General features: G+C 43.8%; 4 protein-coding genes across 5 annotated transcripts; all 4 read right to left on the minus strand.

The window, feature by feature from the left end:
* Nucleotides 1-114: 114 nt before the first annotated feature.
* LOC6494176 (trypsin delta) lies at nt 115-948 on the minus strand. Its single transcript, XM_001960788.1, has one exon. The coding sequence runs from the start codon at nt 946-948 to the stop codon at nt 115-117; it is 834 nt and encodes a 277-aa protein (XP_001960824.1).
* Nucleotides 949-1017: 69 nt separating this feature from the next.
* On the minus strand, nt 1018-1965 carry LOC6494175 (serine protease ami). Its single transcript, XM_001960789.4, has one exon. The coding sequence runs from the start codon at nt 1684-1686 to the stop codon at nt 1222-1224; it is 465 nt and encodes a 154-aa protein (XP_001960825.2). The 5' UTR covers nt 1687-1965; the 3' UTR covers nt 1018-1221.
* Nucleotides 1966-10656: 8691 nt separating this feature from the next.
* On the minus strand, nt 10657-15732 carry LOC6494173. 2 transcript variants are annotated; one of them, XM_001960791.4, is made up of 6 exons: nt 15292-15732; nt 13276-13435; nt 12664-12805; nt 12254-12553; nt 12033-12147; nt 10657-11968 (listed from the first exon to the last, which is right to left on the minus strand). In XM_001960791.4, exons 2-6 carry the CDS (start codon nt 13325-13327, stop codon nt 11825-11827), a joined length of 753 nt encoding a protein of 250 aa, XP_001960827.1. In that variant the 5' UTR covers nt 13328-13435; nt 15292-15732; the 3' UTR covers nt 10657-11824. The 2 variants fall into 2 exon arrangements, with proteins under 2 accessions (XP_001960827.1, XP_014762662.1); XM_014907176.3 differs by having other exon boundaries at nt 13276-13438.
* Nucleotides 15733-17934: 2202 nt separating this feature from the next.
* On the minus strand, nt 17935-19797 carry LOC6494172. The gene is made up of 6 exons (XM_001960792.4): nt 19726-19797; nt 19159-19239; nt 18932-19073; nt 18572-18847; nt 18351-18465; nt 17935-18286 (listed from the first exon to the last, which is right to left on the minus strand). The coding sequence occupies exons 2-6, from the start codon at nt 19205-19207 to the stop codon at nt 18107-18109; spliced, it is 762 nt and encodes a 253-aa protein (XP_001960828.1). The 5' UTR covers nt 19208-19239; nt 19726-19797; the 3' UTR covers nt 17935-18106.
* Between the last annotated feature and the right edge of the window lie 7769 nt (nt 19798-27566).

The raw sequence follows: 27566 nt of genomic DNA on the forward strand, positions 1-27566 counted from the left end.
TGAGCCAATTACAAAGGTATTTTAGCTTACATTATCTAATAGGGAAGCTACTCATTGGTTTACCTTTAAAATATTCATTTTAATCATTTTATTAATATTTTAAAACGTGATCAGCTATTTTTTACTATTGTCCTCCAGCCACTTGATGTGGGTGGGCAACCTGGAGTAGATATCGGGGCGTTCGGAGCAGCTACACCGACTGAGGATGCCCACGAGCTGGTTCGAGAAGACGAGGGGGGCTCCCATGTCGAAGGAGCAGGCTCCCTTCCCGGCCTTCCCGGTGCACATGACTAGATCCTTGAAGCGATTGTTGTCGACCTTGTACCACCGCTTCCAGACCTCCGTACACTTATTGGTGTTGTAGACTCGCACCTCGGATTTATGCAGCTCGAGGGCGAGTTCCGGCAGACATGCTTCGCCTAGGAGCTTCATCCACCGTACGGATGCCCAACCGGAGGCGGTCACCACGGCCTGATCGGCGGGTACGTGCTTGGCCACCGGGATCTCCTTGATCTTGTCTGAGGTCTGGAGGGGATTGCAGAGCTTCAGCAGCGCCAGGTTGTTCTCGATGTGTTTTGGATGGAAGTCGGTGTGAATTATGACGTCACAGACGGAGACAACGGTTCCATTGGCGTTGCGACTGGTGGTGCCTACTTGGACCTTTATGGCCTCCACCTTGTACCCGTTGACGCACTTGGCTGCCGTAAGGATGTAGTTCATCGAGTAGATGGCACCAACGCACTTGTCCCGATCGCGCACAGTGATGGCAGCCTGCCAGGGCACGGCGGTGATGTCCGTCGGGGCGCCGCCAATGGTAGCATTGTCGCACTCCATCTTGACGTCCTGCGAGGGCTCTTTATTCTTCTCCTTTCCCTTTTTACGTTCTTGCGCCAAAATGGAGGGCAGGAGCAGGAGCTGCAGCACCAAGATCAGCAGACGAGGAGACATGGTGAGTAACTGGATTGGACACGAGCTGGTCTTGAGTTCTTATGAATGTTTAAGCGCGTCTGGGAATCCAATTAGATAACCGTGACAATCAATTTGTATGTGGTTTATGGAAAAAAAGGGCATTCTCTGTTTTAAAATCACCTTTTGCTTTTCACTTTCTGAAATCACTCGATTTTGACTTGATGGTCCTTATATTTTCTATGTTTTCTTTTAATGATTAGTATTTTATTTAAATGTTAAACTTTTAAATTAGATAAATTAGATTGGTGAGCATTAGTCCTTTGTGTTAAGATCCAGCCAACTCCTGTAATTCTCCAAATTGGTGTAGACCTCCGGCTTGTCGGAGCAATCGCTCTTGGAAAGGATGCCCACCAACCCGAAGCTGACCAAAGGTGATCCCATGTCGAAGGAGCAGAGCTTCTTCCTCTTGGTGGTGCAGATGTTGAGGTCCGTGATTTTCTTAGCAAACCATCCCTCCCGTTCGGCCGCGCATGCCTCCAGGTTGGGGATCGGCAAGATGGCCTTGCGAAGATCCACAGATTCCCTACAGCCACTCTTGAAGCTGCTCCAACCGCTGACTAAGACCTTTTTTGTTTTCGGCTGTTTGTCGAACACGGCGATCTCTATGATATTGTCGGAGATCGGAGCTGGTTCGCAGAGCTGCAGTCGGGCCAGGTTGTTGTCCAGGGCATCGGAGCTAAACTGCCCCTGAATGATGACATTGCAGACCTCGGACATGGTTCCTTCAGTGTTACGAACTGACGTGCCCAGGCGCACTTTGATCTGGTTCGTCTCGACGTTGTTAACACAGCTCGCCGCGGTGACAATGTATTTGGGCTTCAATAAGGCGCCACCGCACTTGGCTTTGCCGGAGACCTCCACCTAAGCGAGATAGTTTATAACCATGGTCTTGGTGGAAGATCCCATAATGTTACAGTCCTCAGACGACTTTCCTCAGAGGCAAAATTGCCAAAACAAATATCCAGGCTAAGGGCAGCATTTTCAATATTGGAGTTGAAACCCCATCATCGACCTCTATTTATGGCAACTCCGAGGGGTTTCTATTTTTTACTTTTAAAGGTGTTACAAATTTTCAATCGATTTGCAATTTTTAGGCATTGCAATTATGCCACTGGGGAATACCTTTATTATTAGTCTTGTTTTGCATTTAATTTAATAGCACTTTATTTTAATCCCATATAGATAGGTAATCTAAACCTGATAATAATAAATACATTAAGAGCTTAAAATGGTTTTCCGATTGATTTTATTTTTGTTTTGTTATTATATTTTAAGGTTTTGTATTCTGGATAGGAAGAAGCATTAGTTTCCAGATTGTGTTCCCTCTTCAATAGATGAGTAACTGGACCGGTACGTAACGAAGCGTCTGGTGTTACCGACTGGAATATCCAACATTCAGTTGGCCATTTAAAAAACATGACCCCTGGGCCTTGTTGATAACCAATTTCTAAAAACTCAAGGAAATCTGGATCATTTTGTAAGTGAATGCTTAGCGGTCAGTGCAAATTTGTGGATATATCTTAATACACAACTTAAAACAGGCATCTATTCTATTAGCAGAGGTTGATCCAGGAATAACTGGCATTGTGTCGAAAATCCCCTGACAGTAATATTAATGCAGTGGGTTATGTTCCTAGTTTATTTAACAGAGTAGTTTATTTATCTAGAATTTAAAAATGAATGTGTAGGATACCAAAAGCGAGGTGTAGAAATTATTTCAAAATTTTAAGCTTTGTGAATACTTCAAAAATCTGACAACTGAAACACTCTAATCTGTATTGGTCTCCAGCCAACTCTTGTACTCAACCAGATTCGTGTAGATATCTGGCTTTGAGGAGCAGCTTGGATAGGTGAGTATTCCAGCCAGGTGTCCTCCGGCAATCAAGGGCGCTCCTATGTCGATAACGCAGGCTCCTTGGCCCTTGGCTCGAGCACAAATCGTCTCAGTAGCAATGGCAGCTATCCAAGCATTATTATCAGAGGACTTGACTTCCTTTGAGCACTTTTGCTTGCTGATGACAGTCTCTTCAATGATTGAAGTATGATAAAGTACAAGAAATGAGTCCCAAATAGCCACCGTGGCCAGTGAATTATCCTTCGGCACAGCGTCGGCTAGCGGCAATTCCTGAATACTTTTGGATAATTCCAGAGGCTTGTCAAGCTTCAGCAGGGCCAGGTTGTCCGTATACTTTCCGGGAATATATTTCTCGTGGATGATCACTTTGGCGGTACTGATCAGAGTTGTCCAACAACGGTAATTGGATCCTGCTCGTACTTTGATTTTCGAAATGTGGTTCCCACTGACGCAGCTGGCAGCAGTCAGGATGTACAGAGGCGACAAGACGGCTCCAGAGCACTTGGGATTATCATCGATTCTAATGGAAACCTGCCAGGGAGCTTTCACATCCAAAAAGGCGCGGTTGGAGGGATTACCAACAACTACCAAAGGCAACAAAGCCAAGTGAATTATAAACAGATACTGGATCATATTTGCTGACTGAATGGTAGGGTAGAAGGTATTACCCTTTATATAGTCATTTTCCCTGCAAGCCTTATCACTGAATTCATGAGTTATTCATTTTCGAATTTTTCTGTGGGGCTAAAGGAATTTTAGGTTAATTTAAAAAGGCATATCTTTCACATTTGTTTGGTTCTGAAATTGTTAATCTATACTGCCAAATTAAACTGCATAATTCAAGCAACCACATACTATATAGGAGATACCTTCCGATTAGAGCCGTTTTCACCCTTCGCTGGAGAGCGTCATCGAAATGTTCACCAGCCATTACCCTAAGCCGCTTAAATCATTTGAATAATTCTCACGCAGCGAAAAAATGTGTGTGACTGAAATATAGTCGGACAGTTCCGTCATCCGATATTTGTATGCTGGTATTTATGAGATTTTACATGAATGGGAATTTAAATCTGGGCAATGTTTAGCAAAATGTTGAAATAAATACATGTATAGCTGGATGGCGGAGGACAAGCGAAATATTGGTAACAATTTTGAGGCTTGAATGCGATCGGGTCCAGCGGGGTTAGAGGGAAAACAAATAAACATTTCGACGGAGAAGGGCAGAGGCCATACTGGCGGATTAAAATAGATTACAACTGAATTATTTGATAATGCCCCAGCAGATGTAACACATCGCACTGGTTTGTCTCGTTCTGCGTTTAATTTCCATCAATGCGAAAATCATTTTTGGTTGTCTGGAATTTATTTTTAGCTGTAGCGTCCTGTGCCCGGGATCCTGTTTTCAATTTGCCACTGAAACTAGGTTTTTTACGCCAGACTGTGGTAAAAAAATCAACGCTAGGAAGCTTTTTGTAAATATTATTCTGGATTGATTTCTTTAGGCAATGCGCTTTAATTGATTTTATTTGCTGGAAATCAGGCAGCAGATTAACGTTAGATGGCATTTCGATGGTTTTCATGTAATGATTTCCGTTTTTGTTTTGGGAGCTGTCTGACAGGATTGTTGATGCCATAGACGGTCCATCGGATGGCCATTTGGAGCTCCCGCCAGCTGCTCCTTCATCTCAATCAGCCTTTGGCTCATACATAACCCAGCAAATCCTTTTCCAGCTCGTGCCACTCGCTGGCATCGTTGCCAGTTTTCACACCAACAACAATTACTCAAACCGTTTACTGTCCTTGTCCCTGCACCCTGACCTGCATTTTCACCATCACCGCTCCGCCCTCCCTCTGACCGTCACATATTGGGCCAAACAATCGTTGACAAAAATATTTGCATGCACTTTGGGTGCACTTGTCTGAATCTGAATCCGAATCTGAATCGCTGCTGGTGCCACTGGGTGTTGCCACTCTGCATTGTTGCCGCATTAAATATGCAACACCTATGACAGCAAGCCGCTTGACATTTGCCCATTTTGAGCATTTTAGCCATTTGGAAAAACGAATTCCCAAACTGGTGCTGCTCCTCTCCGCCAATTTGCTGCTAAATTTGTCAAAAAACCTTGCCCGAAACTTGGCCGGCACAAAAAAATTATGACTTCCGCAATTGTTCAAACAAAAGGCGACTAATGTAATGCAAAAGTGTGACCCCGGACAGTTCAAAAGGCAACTGTTGCTCTTGAACCCAACGAGAATCCGTCCTCACCCCGAAAGTTCCTCACACACGGCAAAGTTTTCAAATAGAAAATGTTTAATTTCCCCAAAGACAACGTCGATGCTCCGCTTCTGATGCTCCTGCTGCTCCTGCTACTGCTGCTCCAGCTTTTGGAAAACGCAGCGTTTTCCCAGCCAAGCCAAGGAAACTTTCTTACATATTTTACAATAGAAAGTGTGTGTTGGGTGTGTGGCAGTGTGTGCTGGCCATGTCTGTGTGGGTGCAACAGTGCAGCCGAAAAAGTTTCTCCTTTTCGGGACGAAAAGTTAGCTAAGACAAATTCCCACCCTCGTGGGTGTGTGGGTGGATGGATGTTTTGAAGCCCCAACCTTCTTGGCTTCCGAGTCGAACTTGTTAGTTTGCTATATAGCGTTGAAAATTATATTATTTTAAACTTTTCAAATGTCACCAGAGAGTCAGAAATTTCGCCGAACGTCAGTGACAAATTCTTGTTGTTGCCGTTCTTGTTTCCGCCGCCCTGGCCTAACTTCATTGTGTTCGTTATTTAAACATGCTGCCCCAATGAAACGCACAATAAATCGAACTCAGTGCCAGAAACGCTCGTTCTTGACTGAAAGACCAAATTGAAAATTAACTGCATTATCTGATCGAATACGATAATTAAATGTGGCAATCATCACATGAGCAGGTCAATCAAGCGCCATCCTCCCACATTATACAAAGGCACATAAACTTCTCTCATAATAATAATGGAATTTTATGTAATACATTAGTTGATAAAGGTCTAAAATAGAACAGATAAAAAAAATAAAATCTACATTCCCAGTTTTGTGAAATTTAATACTTGCTGCTACTTTAAATCAAACTCTTTTATGGGCTTCCCCTTTGCAATCTCAAGGATTTTAATCTATCATCTCCTCCGAAAGTTCCAAAGTTTTTCTTATAGGATTCAAGCAACCCCTGGTGACATTCAGGAATTCCCTATGTGGCCCTCTGCAATGCCTTTTTTTTCACTTTTCATCAAATTTTCCAGGGGATCCCCTTCGAGCTTTAAAAATGCAAGGGGAGCCTTGTATGGCCCACTGCCTTGGCTATATCTTTGTCAATACTTGTCCGATTCTTGAGCGGAATACCTTAAACGATTTGTAGATCGATTCTAGATCAATCTGCATCAAAATCTAGGAACGATTTTTTTTTAAACATTTTTCATCAAATTTTCCAGGGGATCCTCTTCGAATTTGGAAAAATGCTAGGGGAGCCACATATGGCCCATTGCGATGGCTATATCTTTGCCGAAACCCATCAGATTCTTGAGCGGAATACTTTAAACGAATACTTCTATCAATATGTTGCAAAACCAGGCGGCAAATTTTTGGGTCAATATTTTCCCCTATTTATCACTTCTTATCCATAGTTATCCATAGAATTTTCTTCAGGTTTTGAGTTATGTTATTCTACTGCCAACTTGCTGACAATCTGATCCAATTGAAAGCCGTTTTATTCCCGTTCCCTGGGAGCCCATTACAATCTAAAACTGTCGCAAAATGTTACAATGCGATCAAAGCAAAACTACAGCAAACGCCGGCAAAGAAGCGACACAATGGGGCGACATGGAAGCTGCCTCACAGTTATGGGGCACAATCAAAGCAGTTGCAACAGTAGCAACATCAGCAATTGCTGCTACTACTGCTGCTGGCGGTGTCGGCAATGCTTTTTGCCTTTTAGAGAGTTTTGATGGCGCCCCGCCCATTCGGTAGCCAGTCGCCAACTAGCTGGAAGGCAGGCAGCCATCCGGGCAGCCAACAAGTGTTTAGCGTTTTGTTTTCAGTGCAATTAAAAAGGCGCCTACACGCCTGACACGCCCCTCAAGTGTTTGGCTGCCGCTGCTGTTGACAAACAGCTAAAGGACACACAGGGTGCGATGGTGTCGTTGGAGGGGCAGGGGCGAGAGGGATGGCGTGGCATGGTGGCATGTGGTTTGCCGTCAACACTCGAGCTTTGTTTTTTAGCTGCCGCCAGAGCGCGAGAAAATTTGTGTCTCGTCTTTCTGTTTCATTTTTTTTTAGCTTCTGTCGCCTGGGGATATGCAGCACAAATGGCTGGCACCGTCAAGCACTGCGTATACGTAATCTACAGGGTAGGAGAACCACATTGCGTATACGTACCGTGGCCGGGTACCGAGAAGGGGGAACAAACTCAACGACAGTTGCACTGAATTATGCTAATTCAACTGGTTTAATGCACAATAATTGCAGTTTGCAACATTGTGCTGCATTTCATCACAGAATCAGCACTCTCAAATGCCGAAGACAAAAAAAGGAAAAATCGACCTGAAATGGTAGACTTTGGAAATAATTTAATAACTTTTAAGGCCAACAAAAGACGTCAGTTCAAAAGGAAGGCCTAAAATACGCTTGAATTATTCAAAGCATGTAACTGATGAAGCAGAAACGAGACGAGAACCAAAAACTAGAACTCCAATTTCAATGTTTGAGTATTTTTGAGTGCTACGTGTTATAGATATATGCATCCCAGGCAGGCTGGCAACATTCACCACAAGTGCGTTTGGAAGGACAGTAAGAAAAATTTTGCAAATAAATAATAATAATAATAATGTGGAAATCACAGTTAGAAATACTTAGTTTCTAGTATCTTGTAATATGTAATTTGTAAGTTAATTTTGTATTCAAATATTTATTATTTTATATTAATTTCTTTTCTTTTAGTGCATTTCTGTGTGTGCTGGCTAGTGCATTGCCTATTATGCTACCAAATGAAAGTGGTAATAAATTGGACAAGATGTTGCCATAAACCACACCACGACAAGCCACAGCAGGCTTAGCTAGACAGGCCCATCGACCATCGAGTATCCGGCATCCAACATCCAGCATCCAGCGTATAGCCATATTGCCATCCCATACAGCCAGGAATTGCAAATGCAACGCATGCAGTCGCCTCAACTGTAGTTGCAACCTGCAGCAACAACTTGCAGCAGGAGTAGCCATAGCAACCAACATGATTATCATGTACGGAATGCATTTGAAACCCCAGCCAGCTGGCCAACAGCTGACATAGCCACCCCACCGCCCTTTTAGCTGCTTTTTGGTAACCACCTATCAACCACAAGCGCATTTATGGCCATCAGCCCGGGCGGTCAGGGGCCGCACTGACCTGGCCAGAGAGGACCAGGTCGTGTACCCATTTAATCTCTCCAAGTGACTTGCAATTGAAATATAAGCGAAAATATCTCAAAGTGAATATGATGTGGGGTCTGCGCACTGGGGTCTGCAGCAGCAGCAACGACACGTAAATGCTTCTAAATGCTAAATGCATCGAAGCTCAAGCTCAAAGAGTGGATGCCTTCCAGTTATTAAATATGCTTAGTAGCTTACCAAGATGGCCAGAGCAGCAGCCAGCATCAAGGCTAATTGCGTGGCAGTGCTCAGACTTTCAGCCATGTTAATAGCTTTAATATGACCAGAACAATACAATGATTACTCGGATTTCAATGTTTAGTTTAATTATGCCTCATTAATATGCAGATTAGTAACGGATATTGTTTGACTTTGTTTGATATTGATGTGAATTCATATCGTGGTCCGTCGGGATGGCCTGGTTTATTGATAAGATACTGCACTGCATATTCGCAGTGTGGGCACTTGGATTTAAAACAGCATTTGTCCCGATAGCTGGATGGTGTGTCTGTTGTTGTTTAATGTTTGTGCTACGCGACAATCTCAGCCGGCAAAACAATCAAGCTTGGACAAAGTTGTTGAAAACTTTTCTCACTCACTTTGATGCTGGGTTTTGTTTGTGTTTTTCTACCGGATAGCATGGGATAGGATGCGATAGGATTTTTATGTAAAACATAATTGCAGATTAGTCGCTGCGGAAATGTGCAAATAAAAGCAAAAGCGAACGGCCACCGAAAGGATGCTGCTGGGATGCAGCTTCCAAACGGCAAAAAAAAAATATCAAAATGTAATCGTTCTGTTGCCGCTTAAAGAGGATTAAACATGGCAGGATTCTGACGGGGAGGAAGGACATGTGGGAAGCAAATGAATGAATGTCGGGACGCGGGACAAGAGGATGTAGAAGGGAAACGCTCTGAATGGCACTCGACACTTCCCCGACTAGATGCGGACTGTCAATTTGCATGCCGCACTCACGTCCCCACAAAAGATATTTTCAATTAATTAAGAACCAAAAAAGGGGTAGCCCTTGCATAGAAAAACTATTCCGAATCGTTTGCTCAAGATACAAAATATGACTTTGAATTATGTGACTTGCCCCTCGGGTTTCGGCCGGGGATGGCAGGGAGCAGTGCATTTCGCCTATTTGCACAACAAATGAAGTTGAAAATGACTCCGGGGAGAGATGCGAGCTGCCACTTCCTCTACTGCCCCCCACTCTAAATGGAAACGTAAATATTTGAACTGCAATCGAGATACCTGTGTCCCAATTGGAGGCCACCTCCCCTCCTGGCTCTGTTATTGATTTGTTAAGCACTTGCTTCCGAGCTCAAAAATGCCTCGCATCGTCTCTCCCATGAAATGCAATTCCAAAATGTGATTGCAAAGGATACTGAAAATGTCCAGCCAATATGTAGTTTTATTTTTCAATGACCAACAAAAAAAAACATATCTATCCCTGAGGAACATTTCAAAGGGAAATAAATCTTTGCGAAATTAAATTTTTAGAACTTTATGGTAGATTAGAACGAAAGCTCTTCGGGATTGTGATGAAAAATTAAAATGTCATCAAAGGCAACTCACGTAGCTTGGGCTTCTGTCTTGGGCTTGACAGAAAATAGTAATCCCGAAATGCCTCTTAGCAGGGAATGTAAATTAACTTATCCCGCTGACTGTGTGGTCATTATGGCATGAAGGAAATCAATTTCCGACCACCATTTCCAGAGCCAAATGCAAATCCAAAGCCCGCCGCTGGCTACCTATGATAACTGTAATTATTACACCCAACAGGCTGCGATTCCAGCTTCCGCTCACATGTCCTTGAGCCTGGCATCGACCTTATAAATTAGCTGCCAGGCGAGAAGTCAACTGTTGGCGAGGTCGTCGTCGTCCTCGTCCTCGTCCTCGTCCGCGTTTTCGTCCTCGTCGTCGCTGGTCTAATGAACGCACCACATAAACATAAATTATGGCCAGCCTCGGTGTGGCAGGACCTCTCCCCTCGCCTCCTTCCTCTCTTCCGCATCTGTCTTGGCCTCTTGCTGGATTCGGTGCTAACCCCTTCTGGTAGCCAGCACTGGCATATTTGCGCAGCATACTTTTGGGCGCCGGGTGGGGCGCGTTGCATGGCGCGTTTTTGGCTGCGCTCCGCTTTCCAGATCCTGCAGTAAAAAGCATTTTTTGGCACGGCACTCATTCGCTTTTTATACTCTTCAAATGGGTCTAAATTAATTTAAGAGACTGCCTTAAAAAAATGATTTTATCGGCATTTTTTATAAAGCAAAAATAAAACACGGAGTGCATTGTCCGCCAATAAATTCGTGGAATCTTAAAAGCCCTCCCCTCCAACTATTATTTATTTTCCACCAAATTTATGTAAAAATTGAAGGGTATCCTTTAGTTTGATATTTTTAAATTTCAACAACCCCTCTTGGCCATTTTCCCTTTTATTTCCCCGCCTTTCTTACGCTCCCCTTTTTGTTAATTTATTTTCTCGTTTTTTATTATTTTTTCTTTGCATATGCATTTGTGTGTTTTACTTAAAATAAATGTTACTCTTTAATCATAATATATATTCACAGTTTTTTGTAAGTTGGTGTGTGTGTGGGTGTGGGGGTGTGGGTGTAGGTGTGTGGCTGTGGGTGTGTATTTAAGTTAAACTAATATTTATTTATAAGTATACTTCCAAACGCTTCGCCGCGGCATTATCAATTTGAATATATATGTTGTATATATTATGTATTTTTAAAAGTATTTACAGAGTGTGAAATAAATATACGCTATCCACTAAATAATTTATAAAATTCCCGTTCATAGAAATGCACTTTCTTTTAAATGTAAAGTTATTGCCGATATGTGAGCCAATCCGCTGGGGATACTTCTTGTATTTCTATATCTTTTTGTGCGCATAGAAGTGGGGCTAAAAGGGGTGAGAGTTGGTGGGAGGGGGGCTGCACTTAACAATGATTTGCGGAACTTAGGGTATTACATCTAAAGGGGTTTACGCCTACACTTAAAGCCTGGACAACTTGCAACAAACTCAACGCAACGAAACTCTAGTATTGCACGAAAGAAGGGCCAACAACACGTATGTAACTCTGCCTGCCGCACACACTGATTCAACACTGATTCTAACTATCTAGCCTATATCCTCTATATAGTAACACACACATATCCGCACATATACTCCCAAGATCATCCGATCCGATCTCCTCTCCATACATGTGTCTATATGCATACTGGTATACATACTCGTAACATACTTAACATTTACTTTACCGTATAGCTTAAGTTTCTTGACTGCCTCGCCCCGACATCCTGGGGCATTAGCTGTTTCTGTATGGATTACTGGATTACTGGATTTATGGATTGTTGGATTATTGGTGTGGCCTAAACTGACTGCCAAAAGTATGCAACCGCAACAGCAACTGCGTGTGGAATTCCATCGGTGTGACGTGTGGGGGAAACCGTAACTATTATTCCATTATTTCTCCATTTTTCTCATCTATAGCATCGTTAATTTCCGTTTGGTAAGACTGGTTTGCGCCATGTTCCACTCAATTGATGGGTCGCCGTCTATCTGTTGCCTCTGCTGGCCAGCAGCGAGAGTATTGTGCCGGCCATCAAAAGGCCTAAACTGCTCTGCATCGAGCGATTAGAGCCGTTTCCCTCGCCGTCCCGACAGATGCCCGGGTTGCGGGTGAAGTCCTCGCAGTAGATCTATGTAGTCGGGGGGAGAGACTATAGATCCGGCATTCAGGAGGGGGCGCCCCTATGTACTCACCTTGGTCAGGCTGTTGGCGTATTTGTCGACCAGTTCCCGGGTGAATTTAGCGGCCTCATTGCCGCAGATTTTACGGGCCGCGTTTTCAGAGCAATCCACGAGTTCATTAATGGAGCTGCGGAACAAAACCAGGCAATGAAACAATATTAGAAATGCAAAATCTAATTAAAAGGCTTCTGTGGCTCTTTGTTGGATTATATTTCGAATTATTTATCACTCACCAACAAATGGTTTTGATATTCTCGTTGAGAGTGCCGTTCTCCTGATTCTCCTGGTTCTTGTTGGGCTTCAGGAAGACCATGGTCTCCTTGTAGCGATTGGCGCAGACCTCGAACTCCTTCTTGGCCATCTCGGAGCAGGGTATGTGCTTGAGGTACTCGTCCTGGAACTCGCCCTTATTGCACAGGTCCCGGATGAACTGGTTGGTGCCGTGGTAGAGCTTGTTGAACTGATTCCGCTGCTGCAGGTCCATGCACCGCCTGGTGTAGCTCTGGATGCAGCGCACCCCCTTCCGCAGTTCACTAAGCGGAGAAAAAAGATCTATGTGAAGTCCTTGCAAATAGTTGGCGACTGCTTGGGAGGATTGGGATTCGAGGAACGCCGACCAGATCGACTTTTGGGGGCCACTTACTGACAAAGTTTGTCCAGGTCCTCCTTCTTGGCAGGACCAATCGAAAACTCCGACGTTAAATGCAGCATATCAAGTGGTTCGGCGCACTTGCTGAACTCCTCCTGGCCGCATTCCTCCGAGCTGGCCACCGCCAGGAGCAGGGCTGCAACGGAAATTCGAGATAGGAGCTGAATACAGTGGGCGAGAGGAGACAAATAAACAAACAAACAAAAAGCAGAAACACTGAAATAGTGTGTGCTCTAGCTGAAAGCTAAAAGGCAATCTGAGACTCTTGGCCGTCCAGTGGCAGCAGCAGTAGCATCGAGTAGGAGTTGCAACAAAGTTGCAAATGTGCGTCAGGGGTAATAAAGTTAAACGTAAGTGAAATTGGCATTTCATAAATTTTTCGCCCAACTTTCTGCCAGTCTGTGTCTCTATCCGGTGTAATCTATAGCGGAATTGTCTTGCCAAGAGTTGACTGACGGATCGGGTCAGGTTTTCAAGGGCCAGATAACCCGCAACGCTCGGAAGTTGCAACGAAAATCAGGCCATATTTCTGATTTCATTTTTTGCTAATCTAGACCTCTGATAATCTAGGCTGTATTAGATATTTTTCGCAGTGCATCCACTCACCCGAAACAGCCAGCAGCGTCCAGCTCCAGTTCCAATGGCTCCAATGATGCATTTTAGCTTTTTCCGCTCCTCTCTCCCTCTCTGTGCCGCAGCTCACAGTGCAATTGTTTTCGCAAGTGCAGTTAAGTGCACTTACTCTCCGTCCGTGACGTCACAGTAACTGCTTTGGTTAGAACAATAAATCGATGCGAATAATTAATAACCAATAACGAGCAATGGTGTGCGCAAATATTTATAGAAAATTATAGGCTTCGGCGAGTTGCAGCGAGTGCAGAGGTCTGTTTATTTATTTATTGCACGATTGAGGCGCAGTAACAGATTCTTCTCTTCTCAGAATAAAATAAAATTTAAATTAAAAACAAAAAAATCACAAACCAAAACACAAACAACAAAAAAGGCCAAAGAAAAATTGATCTAAAAATACTCGAATGGTTCTGCCACAAAAAAATAAAACAACAACGGGAGGAAAGCGAAAGCAAAGCGTCAGAGGTTGTCGTGTTTTCTTCTTATTTTTTGTATAAATGGTTTAATTTGGACTTGGGACTCCTTCTAATATTTTCATGGTGGGTGCCCGTATGTTTGCTCTTCTTGCTGCCAATTATTGCTGCAAATGTGGCGTGGACAGGTCAAAGTATAATTCCGAACAGGTTGTGTGGGCTGCCCAAGTGGCTGCTTTTCGGGGCTGGGCATGTGATACAATCAGGTGTAATTACCTGGGACTAGTTTGCATTTTAAGCTACCAAAGCTCTTTGTTAGAGTGGAAAATATGGCAAAAAATCTATCAATCAAATGCACTTTTAATTAATGCACACCCTGCTTTTGTGACTCCAATTTCATGACTGCCTCCCCGTCTTTTTTGCTCTCAGTGCACCATTATGAAAGGTAAAAAACTATTGGCAGATTTCATTTATTTGATGAGGTAAACTTTTGTTGGCTTTGATTATGTTTTGTGGCCATTTTTGTTATTATTTGCAGTATGTAAATACAAATACCGACCCGACAGATGCATTTAAGGCCTATAAATAAACGATACACAAACAGCAGCCGAGCAAACACTTTTCAAACGCCTCGCAACAATTTCTCGGCTATTTGTTGACGTTCAAATAAATTGAAGCAAAACATGAGACGCAAACTGATTGGCACAGGTCAGGGTTTCGAGCCAGATGCGGCTGGCTGGCCAATAAAAAAAAAAGTAACCAGAAGGGAACTGTTTTCAGAGGTTCTCGTAGACCAGAAGACCAGCTATGTATATAAATACGGAAATTGCACCAAAGTCGGGGCTGGGTGACTTCGCATTCCAGCTGTGCAATGTGCATTGTTTTGCACTTTTAATTAGCGACACTATCGTGTCACCTGTTATGATAATTTCTTTTATCTTTGGCGGTGCATCGCGATGACTTCTCTGTGCATGGAAAGAAGCTCAGCTGTTAAAAGCCGCCTAATTGAGTAACGAAAACAAATCACTTAACCGTAATAAGTGCTCAGCACCGGGAAGAAAGACTCGACACTGCGAGAAATTGTACATACTGTAGCTTGGTTTATGTGCATTTAGTTCATTGAACTTCAGTATTTGTTTTGCTAAAGATTTGCTTCAACAAAGAGTGAGATTTTGTTTGGGAGACACTTTGTTTTAATTCTAAAATATTCAATGATCTAGAAAACGTTTTCCAAATATTATTTTTAGTTTTTCAAAAGTTTTTCTTTGACATATACAGGTCACTAAGTTTTTATGAATATAAATTAGCCAAGATCCAGTTTTTATAAGCAAATTGGGTCTGGGAAGAATCGAAAGAGGCCTGGCTGGATGGAGCCGGCTACCCGTGATGCAAGAATGCAGTCGGACGCGCCTCTCAGAGCCCGATCTTCGGCGGGATCGTCGCCCTGTGCGCAAAATCCCACAACCTGTGAAGCCGAGAGCCGGTTTTTTTGCTTTCTGTCCCGCCTATGTTTATTTTTATACATTTTCAAAGTGCTTTTGGGTATTGGCTTTAATTCGATTTGATTTGACTTGATTACTTGAGCAGCTGGAGCGAGACACTTTCGAATGACACTGCAGCCGGAGCAGATCGGTGTCGGATCTGATCGGATCGGATCGGTTTGGATCTCGACGCTGGGAAGGAGCAAGCGCGCCGTGCGTGTTGGGCGACCGGATGGCAAAATTTAACTGAACGGCGGACTTTCAGTGGCTTCCATTCGACCAGCAAATGGCAGCCAGCGCCGATTGAGTGCCGAGTGAGTGCCGAGGGCCCAAGCCGAACCCGACACGCGAGCAACATGTTGTCGGCGGCCAGCAACATGCAATGAATGTTGCTGGCAGGTAACTGCCAACTGCAACAACAGGTATTTTTCGGACCTTTCAAGTGTCTGTGATAAGCAGAGGCCATCAATTCGATAAATGATTATACTCTATTTGCCTTTTAAATTAATTTAATAAAGAGGAAACTGCTGCGATGGGCGATAAGATTATCCGCCTATTTTGGCTCTCGTGGGCTGGAGGAGCCTAGTTGGCCAATCATTTTTGTCGTTCGATCAAGTATTTGGCTGTTTGTATTTGCCCAATTCCTGTACACAAAAAAAGGAAACAATCAATTCACACAACTCCAGGTTCAAGAGTACTCGCTTTACACGTGTGTCCTTGTCTTTGTCTTCCTGCCACCGTGGGTGGCAACGTGCTTTGTTGCTTCGATTTGTGTTTGCTCTATGCCAATTTAGCGGTGTGTTTGCATATTTATTGTAAACACTGTCTAAATTAGGCGGAGATTTCCTTTCACCATCATTGTCATTGGATTATTTGCCCCGGGGGGGACTGCAGAATGGAGTTTCCCGCACAACAGGCAGACAGAAGCATAAATAGTTGATTTTCACTTGAATACAATAACTATCATTCTGCCGGAATTTGATTATTGAAATTCATAGGATATATGGCGCAAATCGAGTTAATTGTTTGAGGTTCTATTTTCTTTATGTTTCTAATATATTGCTCACGTTGTAGACTTGATTTAGAGCACTTGCTGATTAGATCAGATAGAGTCGTAATTCATTCGATTGCCACTCCAGATCTGAAGACACCTATCGCCTTGTAGATTAGACAATCAGAGTGTCAGTTATAACACCTGGGTGGGGGACTGCAACCGGAAGAGCTTATATATTATAACTCGACCGTATTATAACTCTAATTGGCCCGCCACATAATACTCATAATTACTCCTCAATCAATTTCATTCTCATCGTAAACAGCATACTGCGGTTTTCGGGCTCCATTTCAAACGATCTGTTCAGCCAATTAAATTTCAACTGCAAATAAGTGCTGTAAAAAAGGTAAACAACTTTAAGTGCGGCATGCCACACATTTACATCTATGTGTTTGTGTGTGGATTGTTTTGCACCATGAGTTTCATTTTTTGTGCTCCACTTTTGCATTCATAATTATCGGAACTTAACCCTCGGGCCAGTGCAACAAGCGTTTGTGTGTAATGCTGCCGTGTGGCTGTGTGGGTTGCTGTGGTGATAGGTCATTACCACTTGCAACATGCGTGGCAAGGATGCATGAGGGGCTAGGAACAGGAGCAGCACAGGACTTTAAGCCATTGCTTATACGACAAACGAAAACAAAACTCAAGCTTATTTTATTTTAGCTGCTTGTGTTAGGACCGGACCTACAGGAGGTTTCTCTATGCTAGTCCTAGTCCTAGTCCAGCCAGCAACACCTACAACTTATGGCATATACATATGTATACATATGTAGGATTACACTGAGAAAATATTAATTTAATATCCTGAGATATATTCATAAATAATAATAAAATAAGACTTTGATAGCCATTTGAAGAATATACAGTAGAAATGATTGGGTATAGATCTATAAGTATTATTAATATTTTATTCTCAGTGTACACACACACACTTTTGGCCATCGCGCATTAAGCACACTAACAGCAACAATAACCAGGGCCAGAATGGCAACAAAAACAACAGTGAAAGTGCCTGGCCAAAAGGAGAGTTTTGGGGCGAAAGAAAGTGGGGCTAAGGGAGTGTTGTGCTTGGGTGGTGGGCAGTGGGTGTGGCTTTTGTTCCAGCTTTGGCTGCTGCATTAGTTTGTGTTTGAACTTTGCAAGTTTTACCCATTGTTGTTGTTGTTGTTGTGTTGCTGGTGTTGTTGTTGCTCTTGCTGTTGCTGTTGCCCACGGAGCAGCACAACTGTTGATGTTTACATTTAGCGCTTGGATTTATGAACTCCGCATGCGGGGCACGTAGCTTTGGACAATTTAAAGTTTAGCACACACACTCACGCATAGAATAGGCCAGAATGGGGCCAGCCCGCCCGCCAGAAAGGTCAATAGTTCCCCGCCAGCGAAGCTAAGGACAAAGGCCAAACTCTTCTCCTCGCATTTATGCTCTTCCTAAGTATTTACGCTTAGTTTATTTTTATTTGTTTAACGGCAATGAGCTCACAAAAGGCTGCCCCGCCGGTAATGGGGGGCATTAATGGACAGTTTTGGGAGAAATGTAAAGAAACTGTTAGAAAGAGCTACTAATAGGCCTAGGATTTGATTTTAAAAAGTGCCTATGGGTTAAGTTCAGCTTGATCAACCTTTTGAAGAAGGATATTGACTTTTTTGGAGTAATAAGTAAAGAATAATCCTTAAAGCCAGAATCCTTAAAAAATGGTTCTTGGTTTTATTTTTATTCTAATTTTTTACTGTCAGCTATTGTCGCCCAACTGTTACATGACGTAGCATTTTACATGTAGACACATCTCAGAGTTCCAAATCCGGACGCAAAGCTTGCCAGCGGCGCCAATGGGGGAGCTTTATGAACAGGTGTATTATTTTTACCTCCAGATCACCAGAGTCCGGACCAACTTGGAGTCTAGTCCCATAGATGAGTTCTCGTTACTGTTGCTGCTTGTGTTGCTGTTCTGTTGCTGCTGCTGTTGCATCGAGGGATTTGAGTCGTTTTCCTCGCCGTCCTGGCAGATGCCCGGGTTGTGGGTGAAGTCCTCGCAGTAGATCTATGTAGTCGGGGGGAGAGACTATAGATCCGGCATTCAGGAGGAGGCGACCCTATGTACTCACCTTGGTCAGGCTGTTGGCGTATTTGTCGACCAGTTCATGGGTGAATTTGGCCGCCTCATTAGCGCAGATTCTACGGGCCGCGTTTCCAGAGCAATCCACGAGCTCATTAATGGAGCTGGAGAACAAAACCAGGCAGAGGAACAATATTAGAAATGCAAAATCTAATTAAAAGGCTTCTGTGGCTCTTTGTTGGATTATATTTCGAATTATTTATCACTCACCAACAAATGGTTTTGATATTCTCGTTGAGAGTGCCGTTCTCCTTCAGTAAGACCATGGTCTCCTTGTAGCGATTGGCGCAGACCTCAAACTCACTCCTGACCATCTCGAGGCAGGGTATGTGCCTGAGGAAGTCGTCCTGGAACTCGCCCTTATTGCACAGGTCTCGGATGAACTGGGTGGTGCCGTGGTAGAGCTTATTTAACTGTTTCCGCTGCTGCAGGTCCATGCACCGCCTGGTAAAGCTCTGGATGCAGCGCACCCCCTTCCGCAGTTTTCTAGGCGAAAAAAAGAGATCTTTGTGAAGTCCTTGCAAATACTTGGCGATTTGAAGGAAGATTGCCTTTTTAAGGGACACTTACTGACAATGTTTCATCAGGTCCTCCTTTTTGGCAGAGCCAACCGAAAGCTCAGACGTTAAATGCTGCATATCAAGTGGTTCGGTGCACTTGCTGAACTCCTCCAAGTCGCATTCCTCCGAGCTGGCCACCGCCAGGAGCAGGGCTGGAACAGAAATTCGAGAAAGGAGCTGAATGCAGTCGACGAGAGGATTTTCCATTTTTTTTAAGTTTGAAGTGTATCCACTCACCCGAAACAACCAGCAGCGCCCAGGTGCAGTTCCAATGGCTCCACTGCATTTTAGCTTTTTCCGCTTCTCTGTCCCTCTTCACTTTTCAGAATAAAATAAAGTTTAAATTAAAACATGAAAGGAAAGTTAACTTCGGGCGGAGTCGAAAATCAAACTCAAATCCACAGAAAGACCCAACCCTCTAACTTAAAAAGCACAAAAGTTATGGCATTTCCGATCAATCACTGATTGACAATCAGTTCTATACTGCGGGCCAGAGATAAAATTATGTGTGCAAATTTTGAAGTCGATAGATTTAAAACTGAGAGATTAGTTTGCGTAGAAAAAGACATCGACTCATCGATGCTGATCAAGAATATGTATACTTCATTGGGTATAAGATCCAGAAAATATACAAAACCAAAACACAAACAACAAGGGAACATTTGATCTAAAAATACTCGAATGGATCTGCGACAAAAAAAGCAAAGAGAGGTTGTCGTATAATTGGAACTCCGTATAATATTTTCATGATCCTTCCAATATTTTCAGCACTGCACTTTCTAGATCTAATTCCCTAAGACTCACCCAATCAGTGCTGGTGTATTAATTTAAAGAGAATTTTACATCAAAGTGATCCAAATAAACCGTGTTGTATAAGAATATAATATAGAATATAATATTTTGAATCAGTTCTTATATCGATATTCGGTATTATCGGTATGAATTATATTTTAATATACCTCCTCACGTTTCAGGATTATTTCCCTCTTCATTTTGTATTTATAAGAATCCTTTTTAACATGTAACACATACGTAAATGTTACACTGTGAAAAATATTTTATGGATTTTAGAAAATTTCAATTTTTTACTGGCGTCATTTATTTTACAAACTTTTTCAAGCTTCTACATAACGAAGCTTATTTTACATGTTGAGGGCGCTCAGAGTTTTGAATGCGGACGCAAAGCTTGCCGGCGGCGCCAATATTAGAGCTTTCCGAACAGGTGTATGATTTTTACCTGAGAAATTTCTTTCCTTTTTTAAGAAAATAATAATACAAAGTACAATATTCCCATACAATATTGTTTTGCTTTATTTCAAGTTTATATAAACACTTAATGTAAAGAGCTTTGAAGTATTTGCTGACTTAAAGCTTAACATTTATTGAAAACCGAAAACCACTCTTAAAACTGTTTTTTAATATTGACAAAAACTGTCGAAAAATACTGAAAATAATTAATGCTTCTGCATTATCTGCGAAATGCATTTTTCCATTAGGATTAATTAGTGCACAACTTGAAATCAATTTCGAGAGTTTCCTCAGCATCGTCGGACATATCAGCGGGTTGACACTTTCAATTGACTTGTTGGCTGTTTTGGGGCTGATTATCGGGCCGCTTAGCGGGCCAGCTAAGCGGTCCTTGCACCCACCCCCTCTGATCCTAACAAATTGGGGCGATTAGAACGTTAATTGCGGGGCGTAAATCTGGCAAAGTGCCGCCCCGGCCGCATCACAACATCCATCAGTTGGGGCAGCAAGGCGAACGCAACTAACCAGTCGGCCGGCAGGTTCGGGCCAGGATTTACGAGCCACATTAGACCAGGCAGGCACACACAGCAGAGACTTTTTGAGCCAGAGCCCGACTGGTTGTCGGAGCCGGACTGTTTTGGCCTGCTCATAAGCAAATTTGAGGCAACAAGTAGCCACCAAGAGTTCCAGTTTTGGCCAGAGACTCGGAGACTCTGAGACCCGTAGGCTCCTCGGGCCCCCCGCTTACTTAACTACTGACAATGTTTACGGCAGCGTTGACAGTTTAAATCGCTCTGTGCTCGTATATTTTGACGTTTTACAGCTCGTGTTTTTCGTTTGGCCGGCACTTGTTAGCCTGGGATCGGAATTGCTTTTTGGCCATTGCCTAGGCCCAGGCGCTAGCGCTAAACGTGAGAAAGAAGCTTTTCGGCCGGGCCATTTCGGCTGACGATTTCTGGATCATTATGCGATCCGTCTATGGGCTAACAATGAGCTGAAGAGCATTCGGCACTTGACTTGCCCACACAAAAGATACCCCAGAGGGGGTGAAGTGGTAAGGAGGTATACACAGAAAGAAAATGTGGATTTCTCTCAAGTGAAAGGGGAGTTTTTTAGGATTTGTTACTGGCTGTATCACTTTGGAGTTACTTGAGTACAAATTTATATTTATTTAATCAATATTAATTTCTTTATGTAATTTATTTTCACTGCATCCATCTTCGATGGCCTTCTTCGGGGCTGGACCGTGATTTAATCGCCACTGCCCAGCAAATACCCAAAAAACAAAAGGCAAAAAATCGAAAAATATGTAGAAGAGACAGGCCGCCGGGCCGAGAAACACTTTTCGTGAGCGGTAAAGTAGCATTTGGATCCAAAATACATATCTGTAGCAGTTCACAAACGGTGGTTGTCCGGCACTTGAGCTATTGGCCGGAAAGAGACAGGGCCAAGATGGTGGGAAAGAGAGAGTGAAGTGCGTAGCAAGCACTCGATCAACAAAAGGCATCACTTAAATGTCGCCTCGAGTGGTTGTGGAGCTGTGGGGCTGGAGCTCTAGCCGGAGAAGTGTTGAAATGAACCACAAATACCACAACAATTGGGTGTAAATATTTGCATTCTCTCTCACTCTGGCCGGGCCTCTTGCTGTCCCCCTCTAAATGGTAAATCAAATCAAATATCTGTCAGATTAGAGTGTGCTCGCCTCCAGGTGATGGCTATGGCGATGGCGGACTCTGTGGGTCAGTGTCAGAACAGAAGGGAATGTAAACTTTTTGGTTACAAAAAAAAATGTGGCAAGTTCAGAAGGCCGAAAAAAAAAGATAGTGAGAGTCATAAGAGGATCTTGAAAAGGGGCTCTTTCCAAAAAAAATGAGGAAAAGAAAGTAGTAGCCAAAAGAAACAAACAACATATGAATAATAGATCATATTTGGAAGAGATGGAAGAGCCGGACAGCATTTTTAGGAAAACCATTAACGATTATCTACACGCTAACCATTTCCATTTAATTAATTTAACAAGATTCACTACAAATTGTTTTCGTAAATAAATTCATTATACTTTTCATCATCTGCCCTGATTCATTAACAATTCAGTTATTAGTGCAGTGTATCCGCAGCAGCAGCAGCAGCAGCAACAAGAGCAACAGCAGCAGCAGCAACATGTTCGTGTTCAAGTTTTCACTGAATAATTAATTTATTTTAATTTGTTCTCGCGCCAAGTTATGGCATCTACAGTGTGTTTCCAATTATTGAATTGGTAGCTGAATATTCTCATATTTCCCTTCGGCCTCAGTAACCCGTAACCTTTTTGTATCCAAAGACCCATTACCAAAGAGCAACGTTGACAAGCGGCTGACAGCAGTTGCTGAACCCCAAACGCCCAAATGGTCATCGATACTCCGGACTTCGGACCAACTTGGAGTCTAGTCCCATTAATGAGTTCTTGTTGCTGCTGTGCTTGATGTTGCTGCTGCTGTTGCTGTTGCTGCTTGTGTTGCTGCTGCTGCTGCTGCTGCTGCTGGCTTCTACACAAAGTTCAAGCCAGCGACAACAACAAGTTCATTATTGCCAACTCATCACGTTTGTGTGTGTGATACTTGGTCACTACCCATGGTTTTTTTGTTGTTTTTAGTGCACTGTAAAAAATGTAGTAACTGATACATATTAAGAATAAAGCATATGTTAGTTTATCCCATAAAAAGATACTAAAAAGCAAGATATTAAGATGCAAACTAGCAGATACTAGTAGCTCCTTTACTAACCAATAATTTCTCTCCCTGTTGGTGTTAGCATGGCTATATGTTCTTGTTCCCAAGCCCAGAACCTACAACTAACCAAACGTCGACGGCAACGACGGCGGCTTTAACTGACAAGAAGCCGGATTATTAATCGACGTTTAATTAATTTATAACCAATTAAGCAGCAACATAATGCGGCAAGCGGCAAGCGACAACAACGAGAACAGAACAGAAGGAGAAAAAAACTGCGGCGGTGGTGGTGGTGGTGGCGGTGGCTACTGCAGCAGCCAGTGGCTGGGGGAAGGGTGGTGCTGCAAGTGGGGTGGGGAGGAGGGTGGTGGTGCTGCAGATCCCAGAGTGAGTGAGTCGTAAATGCCAAAACTCGTTCTAAGCTTTTTTGCCCCTGCTGCGGCCTGGACTACAAAAAAGAATTAGCCAGGCTTAAGTTTTTGCTCTTTGGCGGTCGTGTGTGTGGTTGTGTGTGTGTGTGCGAGGAGGGGGAGAGAGAGTTCGAGGGGAGGGGGAGACGGGAAGGCAAAAACCAATGTCACAATTTATGGCATTGTTGGGGCAACATGCACCTGCAGCAACAATGAAGCCGCTGCAGCAAACAGTTGCTACCTGGCGGCATGTTCACTGATCAGTTGTGATTTCTTTTTGCTGCTCGCGGGAAATCCTTATAAGCAAAATATGTTAACGAAGCATGAAAAGCACAAAAATTAAATTAAATCCAATACTCGCCGCAATAACAAACTGCCAGCAAAAAATTAGCCTACACCGGAGGCCTTTCTAAAAAGCAAAAACAATTGAGCAATCCCCCCCAGAGTCCCCTGGAGCAGTCGCTCTGGCCGGACGATTCCTATTAACACATTAGAAGACCACAAAGCCGGGCACCACAGGAGAGCACCACCGGGCCACTGCACCGCTGCTGCCACCACCACGCACCACCGCCACCAGCCAGCCACGTCAAGGTTTGCAGCTGTCACTACCAACTCCCGCCGTTTGATCAAGTGAACCAAATTATATTTTATATCCTTCAGAGAGACGGGGCAACTCACATCCAAGATCTGTCTGAAATTGTTTGATAGAGTAAGGAAATTCTTGGCGGAGATATGTTTCTATTACACTCTTGATAAGATTATAGAATTGTTTTTTAAATATGTCTTCTAGAAAGTAGAACTTAAATATCAAAGAACTAGTAGAATACAGATTTCCGGCTGGAATTCCGGATTAAGAACTTGCTTCTATCACTCCCTATAGAGTGTCAATGCCATTCTTAAATTCTAATAAACAATAAATCGATGAAAACCCTTTTTGTTAGAAACAAAACACCTTTTATATTAACCCATAAAAGTTAATCATCCCTTGGGCAGTTGCAGATGTAGAATGTGGCTTTGTTTTGACTTTCAGCCATAAACCAGAACCTTTACTTCCTGAAGATTGGGTTAATTATGTGTGCGTCTCAGTTATTAGGGTATATCAGCTTTTGGCCAATTGATCATGGGTTCTCCTCCTGCAACTTATGGCAGTTGCCGCGCGGTGGAAGTTGCTCCGTTTTACGGACGCTGCTGCTGCTGGCGCTGCAGTCGCCTCTGCCGTCTCAGTTAGCGCCAAGATTTATGTGATCCTTAAGATTTATTGGTATACGGCATTGTTGTTGCAATAAAAAACAACAACATTCATAAATTATCATTAAACGTTTAAATGTGACGCAGCAGCAGCAGCTCTGGGGGCACGCCGCATGTTGCACATTGCTAGTTGCTAGTTGCTAGCTGCTAGTTGCAAGCTCAGTTCTGGTCAGGGAGAAAGAGACTTTTGCTATCTTTATAATGAGCCAAATGACATATTTATATGTTGTTGTTGCTGTCAGCAGCGGAGGCAGCAGCAGCAGGAGCGGTAGAAGTTGCTGCCGCAATCAGCGCCCAAGCGGCAATCGCTCAGGTTGCATGCAATTTCTTTTGGCCCGGAGTCGCGTTTAGTCTGGCGTCTAGACTCTAGACACATGGCGCACCAAAGGTGACAGTTGATTGTCATTGTTGGCATATTAAAACAGGCTCACAGTCTGCACGCGCCGCCAACGATGGGCTGGGTTTTTGTGCCCAGGTTTCTTCGGCACTACTGCAATTCCGTACTTGTACTTGGCAGGCGCAGAAGGCCTCGACCCAGCCAAGACGGCTAAACGGCGACAGCCACTGACAATTGACACTCTTGGCCGAGTCCCGCGCCTAACCCAAGACTCCCTTCCTCGTCCCGACTTCTGGTTTTTACGCCACTCGCCACTTGCCAGTTGAACTCCAGCCACCAATTTCGTATGCAATGCGTGTGTTTTAATGGGCAGGGACATGTCGTAGGCCCTGATGGGTTAAGGAGGATCTACTAGAGAAACTAGACCTCAAATAGGAGACCTACAAGCACTGCTAAATTATCAAAACAAACACAATAAATGGAAGGGAGTCAGAGGCAGTCGCATCTCTTTCGAGGGGGGTTCCGAAAAGAACTTACTTTAGGGGGAATAGAAATCGAATTAATATTACTCATTGTTGGCTAATAAAATCTAATAAAAAGTATTCTGAAAATCTGCAATTCCTTTAAAATTCTAGCCTTTTTTGCTAAAACCAAAACACACCATAAATGTGTTTAATAATAACCACCATAAGAACATCATATGTATGTACGTGCCGCCTAATAAAAGTAGTTTGTGCCACCTCTATGCCACCCCCTCGCCACTGCCTCTGCCAGCAATCATCTTGTCCAGCCACGGATCTCAGCCAGGCCATGGCCAAAGTCGAAAGCCGAAAGCCCAATGGCTGCGGACAAAAGTGCGTTAATAGCCAAGACACACATGGCAAATGTGGCCCCCTCCCACTCCCACTCGGTGAGAGGAGTTGGGAGGCTGGAGTCCGGAGTCGGCCAGCTAACGCGCCTTTTACAAATTTTTATTGAAAAATATTAAATTCTCATTAAGGCAGAAGAGGCTGGAGCAGGTTCTCCGCCAGGCAACATCCACCATCCAGCATCCAGCATGGAGCATGTAGCATCATTTTCCACACACACACACACACACACTGTGTCTGGGAGTGTGGAGGTCTCTGTTGTTTTTCCTGAACCTGAACCAAAACCCAAACCCAAGCCAAAAGCAAAACCCAAACCCGAACGGAGTCGAACCGAAGTTGGCGCGCGCTCATGCGCCGATAGACTCGCTTAGATAAAAGATGATTTATGGGTTTTATGGTGTGATGGGAATTTTAATTTCCAGCATTTTTGCTTAACAAAATTAAACATGGGACTACGACAGAGACGACGGTCAGATAGTAGGATGGTAGCAGTTACAAGAGGGGAGTTGGAGTCGGAGTCGGAGTCGGGAAGAAAGCCAGGCGAAGACAGGCTCAAACGGTTATTTGCCTGTATTTGGGATCCGGGCAATTGTCAAATGAGGCGACCTCCACCAGACGATTCCATTTTTAATTGAGCCAAGGCGCACAGCATGTATGTATCAGCCAGCCAGGCAGTCAGCCAGTTAGCCAGTCAGCGAGGCAACTTGCAACCTGGCAACCTGGCAACCTGGCAACCTGGCAAGCTGCAACTTGCAACTCGGCGACGGGCAACTGTCCATTATGCTCACTCACCTGTAAAATAAATGGCAAAACTGCCAAACACTTTGGCCGACTGACAACTGCGGCAACCCCGGCATCATCGTTCCAATTTAATGCCGCAAACGGTGGCAGGGAGGCAGGAGGGCTTTCAGGGATTCATCGGTGAGGGGAGGCACCCACTGCTGAGATCCGAGGTCTCGCGGCCCGTCCGTTTACCGTTAGGTGTCAAAGATTTCATGCCCCATGTCGCAAACTAACGACACACAATCGATCACAAATCAAACGGACAGAAGCGGCAGTTGCCCGCAGTTGCCTGGCCAGCCTCATGTTGCCCCAAGTTGCCACAAGTTGCCGCCGTTGCGACAGTCATCCAAATGTGTCTCAAAAATCAGGCCGCGGCCAATGCAAAGCCGTTTCATAAATTGCACATGACCTGGCGACCAGCAGCTTCAAGCTGCAAGCTGCTAGCTCCCAAATGCAACTGCAACTGTAACTGCAACTGCAACAGCCACCAAAAGGCAGCAGAAAGGCATAACAATAAATTAAAAATGGATGTCTATGGTTAGCTGCAGAGAGAGAAACTATTCTATTGATTATTTATTAGTTTAATTGAAAAATCAACTAAACAAAGCCTCGCTTTGAAGCTAATAGCCACGAAAAGGTTGACTTTGACTTTGCAATATTAAATTATTCTCATAACTCGTAGCTAATCTTAACTATATTTCAACAACTTTTTTTCTCAGTGCATTTGGTGGATCTGGATGCGAAGCCTGAGACTCGAAAATATGCTTGAGATCCCGGCTTTGTGGCTTAGCGACTCCTTCAAGTCGATTTGGTTATTGGAGCGCTTTTTTGTCTGATGGACAGCTGCCGACAGTCACACACAGTTTCCGCTCTCCAGATCAGTTTTCGACCCAATCTCCTCCAGCCTTCAGCCTTCAGCCTCCAGCCTCCAGCTCCCACGAAGATCCATTGATGGACAGCACTGGCTGGTGGCATCGCCAGGCAACTTTATTGGTTTTTAATGAGCTGCTCTGTGATTTCAATGCTTATCTAAATGTATTCA

Source organism: Drosophila ananassae, chromosome 3L (genome assembly GCF_017639315.1).
Source record: "Drosophila ananassae strain 14024-0371.13 chromosome 3L, ASM1763931v2, whole genome shotgun sequence".
Classification (NCBI taxonomy): domain Eukaryota; kingdom Metazoa; phylum Arthropoda; class Insecta; order Diptera; family Drosophilidae; genus Drosophila; species Drosophila ananassae.

What these genes read in the sequence shown, in the direction of transcription:
- LOC6494173 (XM_001960791.4), bottom strand. Translation starts at nt 13,327, where the DNA reads ATGCATCATTGGAGCCATTGGAACTGGAGCTGGACGCTGCTGGCTGTT. An exon ending in GACGCTGCTGGCTGTTTCGG is followed by an intron (nt 12,806 to 13,275) that starts GTGAGTGGATGC and finishes TTTCCGTTGCAG; the next exon opens with CCCTGCTCCTGGCGGTGGCC. An exon ending in GACCTGGACAAACTTTGTCA is followed by an intron (nt 12,554 to 12,663) that starts GTAAGTGGCCCC and finishes TTCTCCGCTTAG; the next exon opens with TGAACTGCGGAAGGGGGTGC.
- LOC6494172 (XM_001960792.4), bottom strand. Translation starts at nt 19,207, where the DNA reads ATGCAGTGGAGCCATTGGAACTGCACCTGGGCGCTGCTGGTTGTTTCG. An exon ending in GGCGCTGCTGGTTGTTTCGG is followed by an intron (nt 19,074 to 19,158) that starts GTGAGTGGATAC and finishes TTTCTGTTCCAG; the next exon opens with CCCTGCTCCTGGCGGTGGCC. An exon ending in ACGCCAACAGCCTGACCAAG is followed by an intron (nt 18,287 to 18,350) that starts GTGAGTACATAG and finishes CCGACTACATAG; the next exon opens with ATCTACTGCGAGGACTTCAC.
- LOC6494176 (XM_001960788.1), bottom strand. Translation starts at nt 948, where the DNA reads ATGTCTCCTCGTCTGCTGATCTTGGTGCTGCAGCTCCTGCTCCTGCCC.
- LOC6494175 (XM_001960789.4), bottom strand. Translation starts at nt 1,686, where the DNA reads ATGTCCGAGGTCTGCAATGTCATCATTCAGGGGCAGTTTAGCTCCGAT.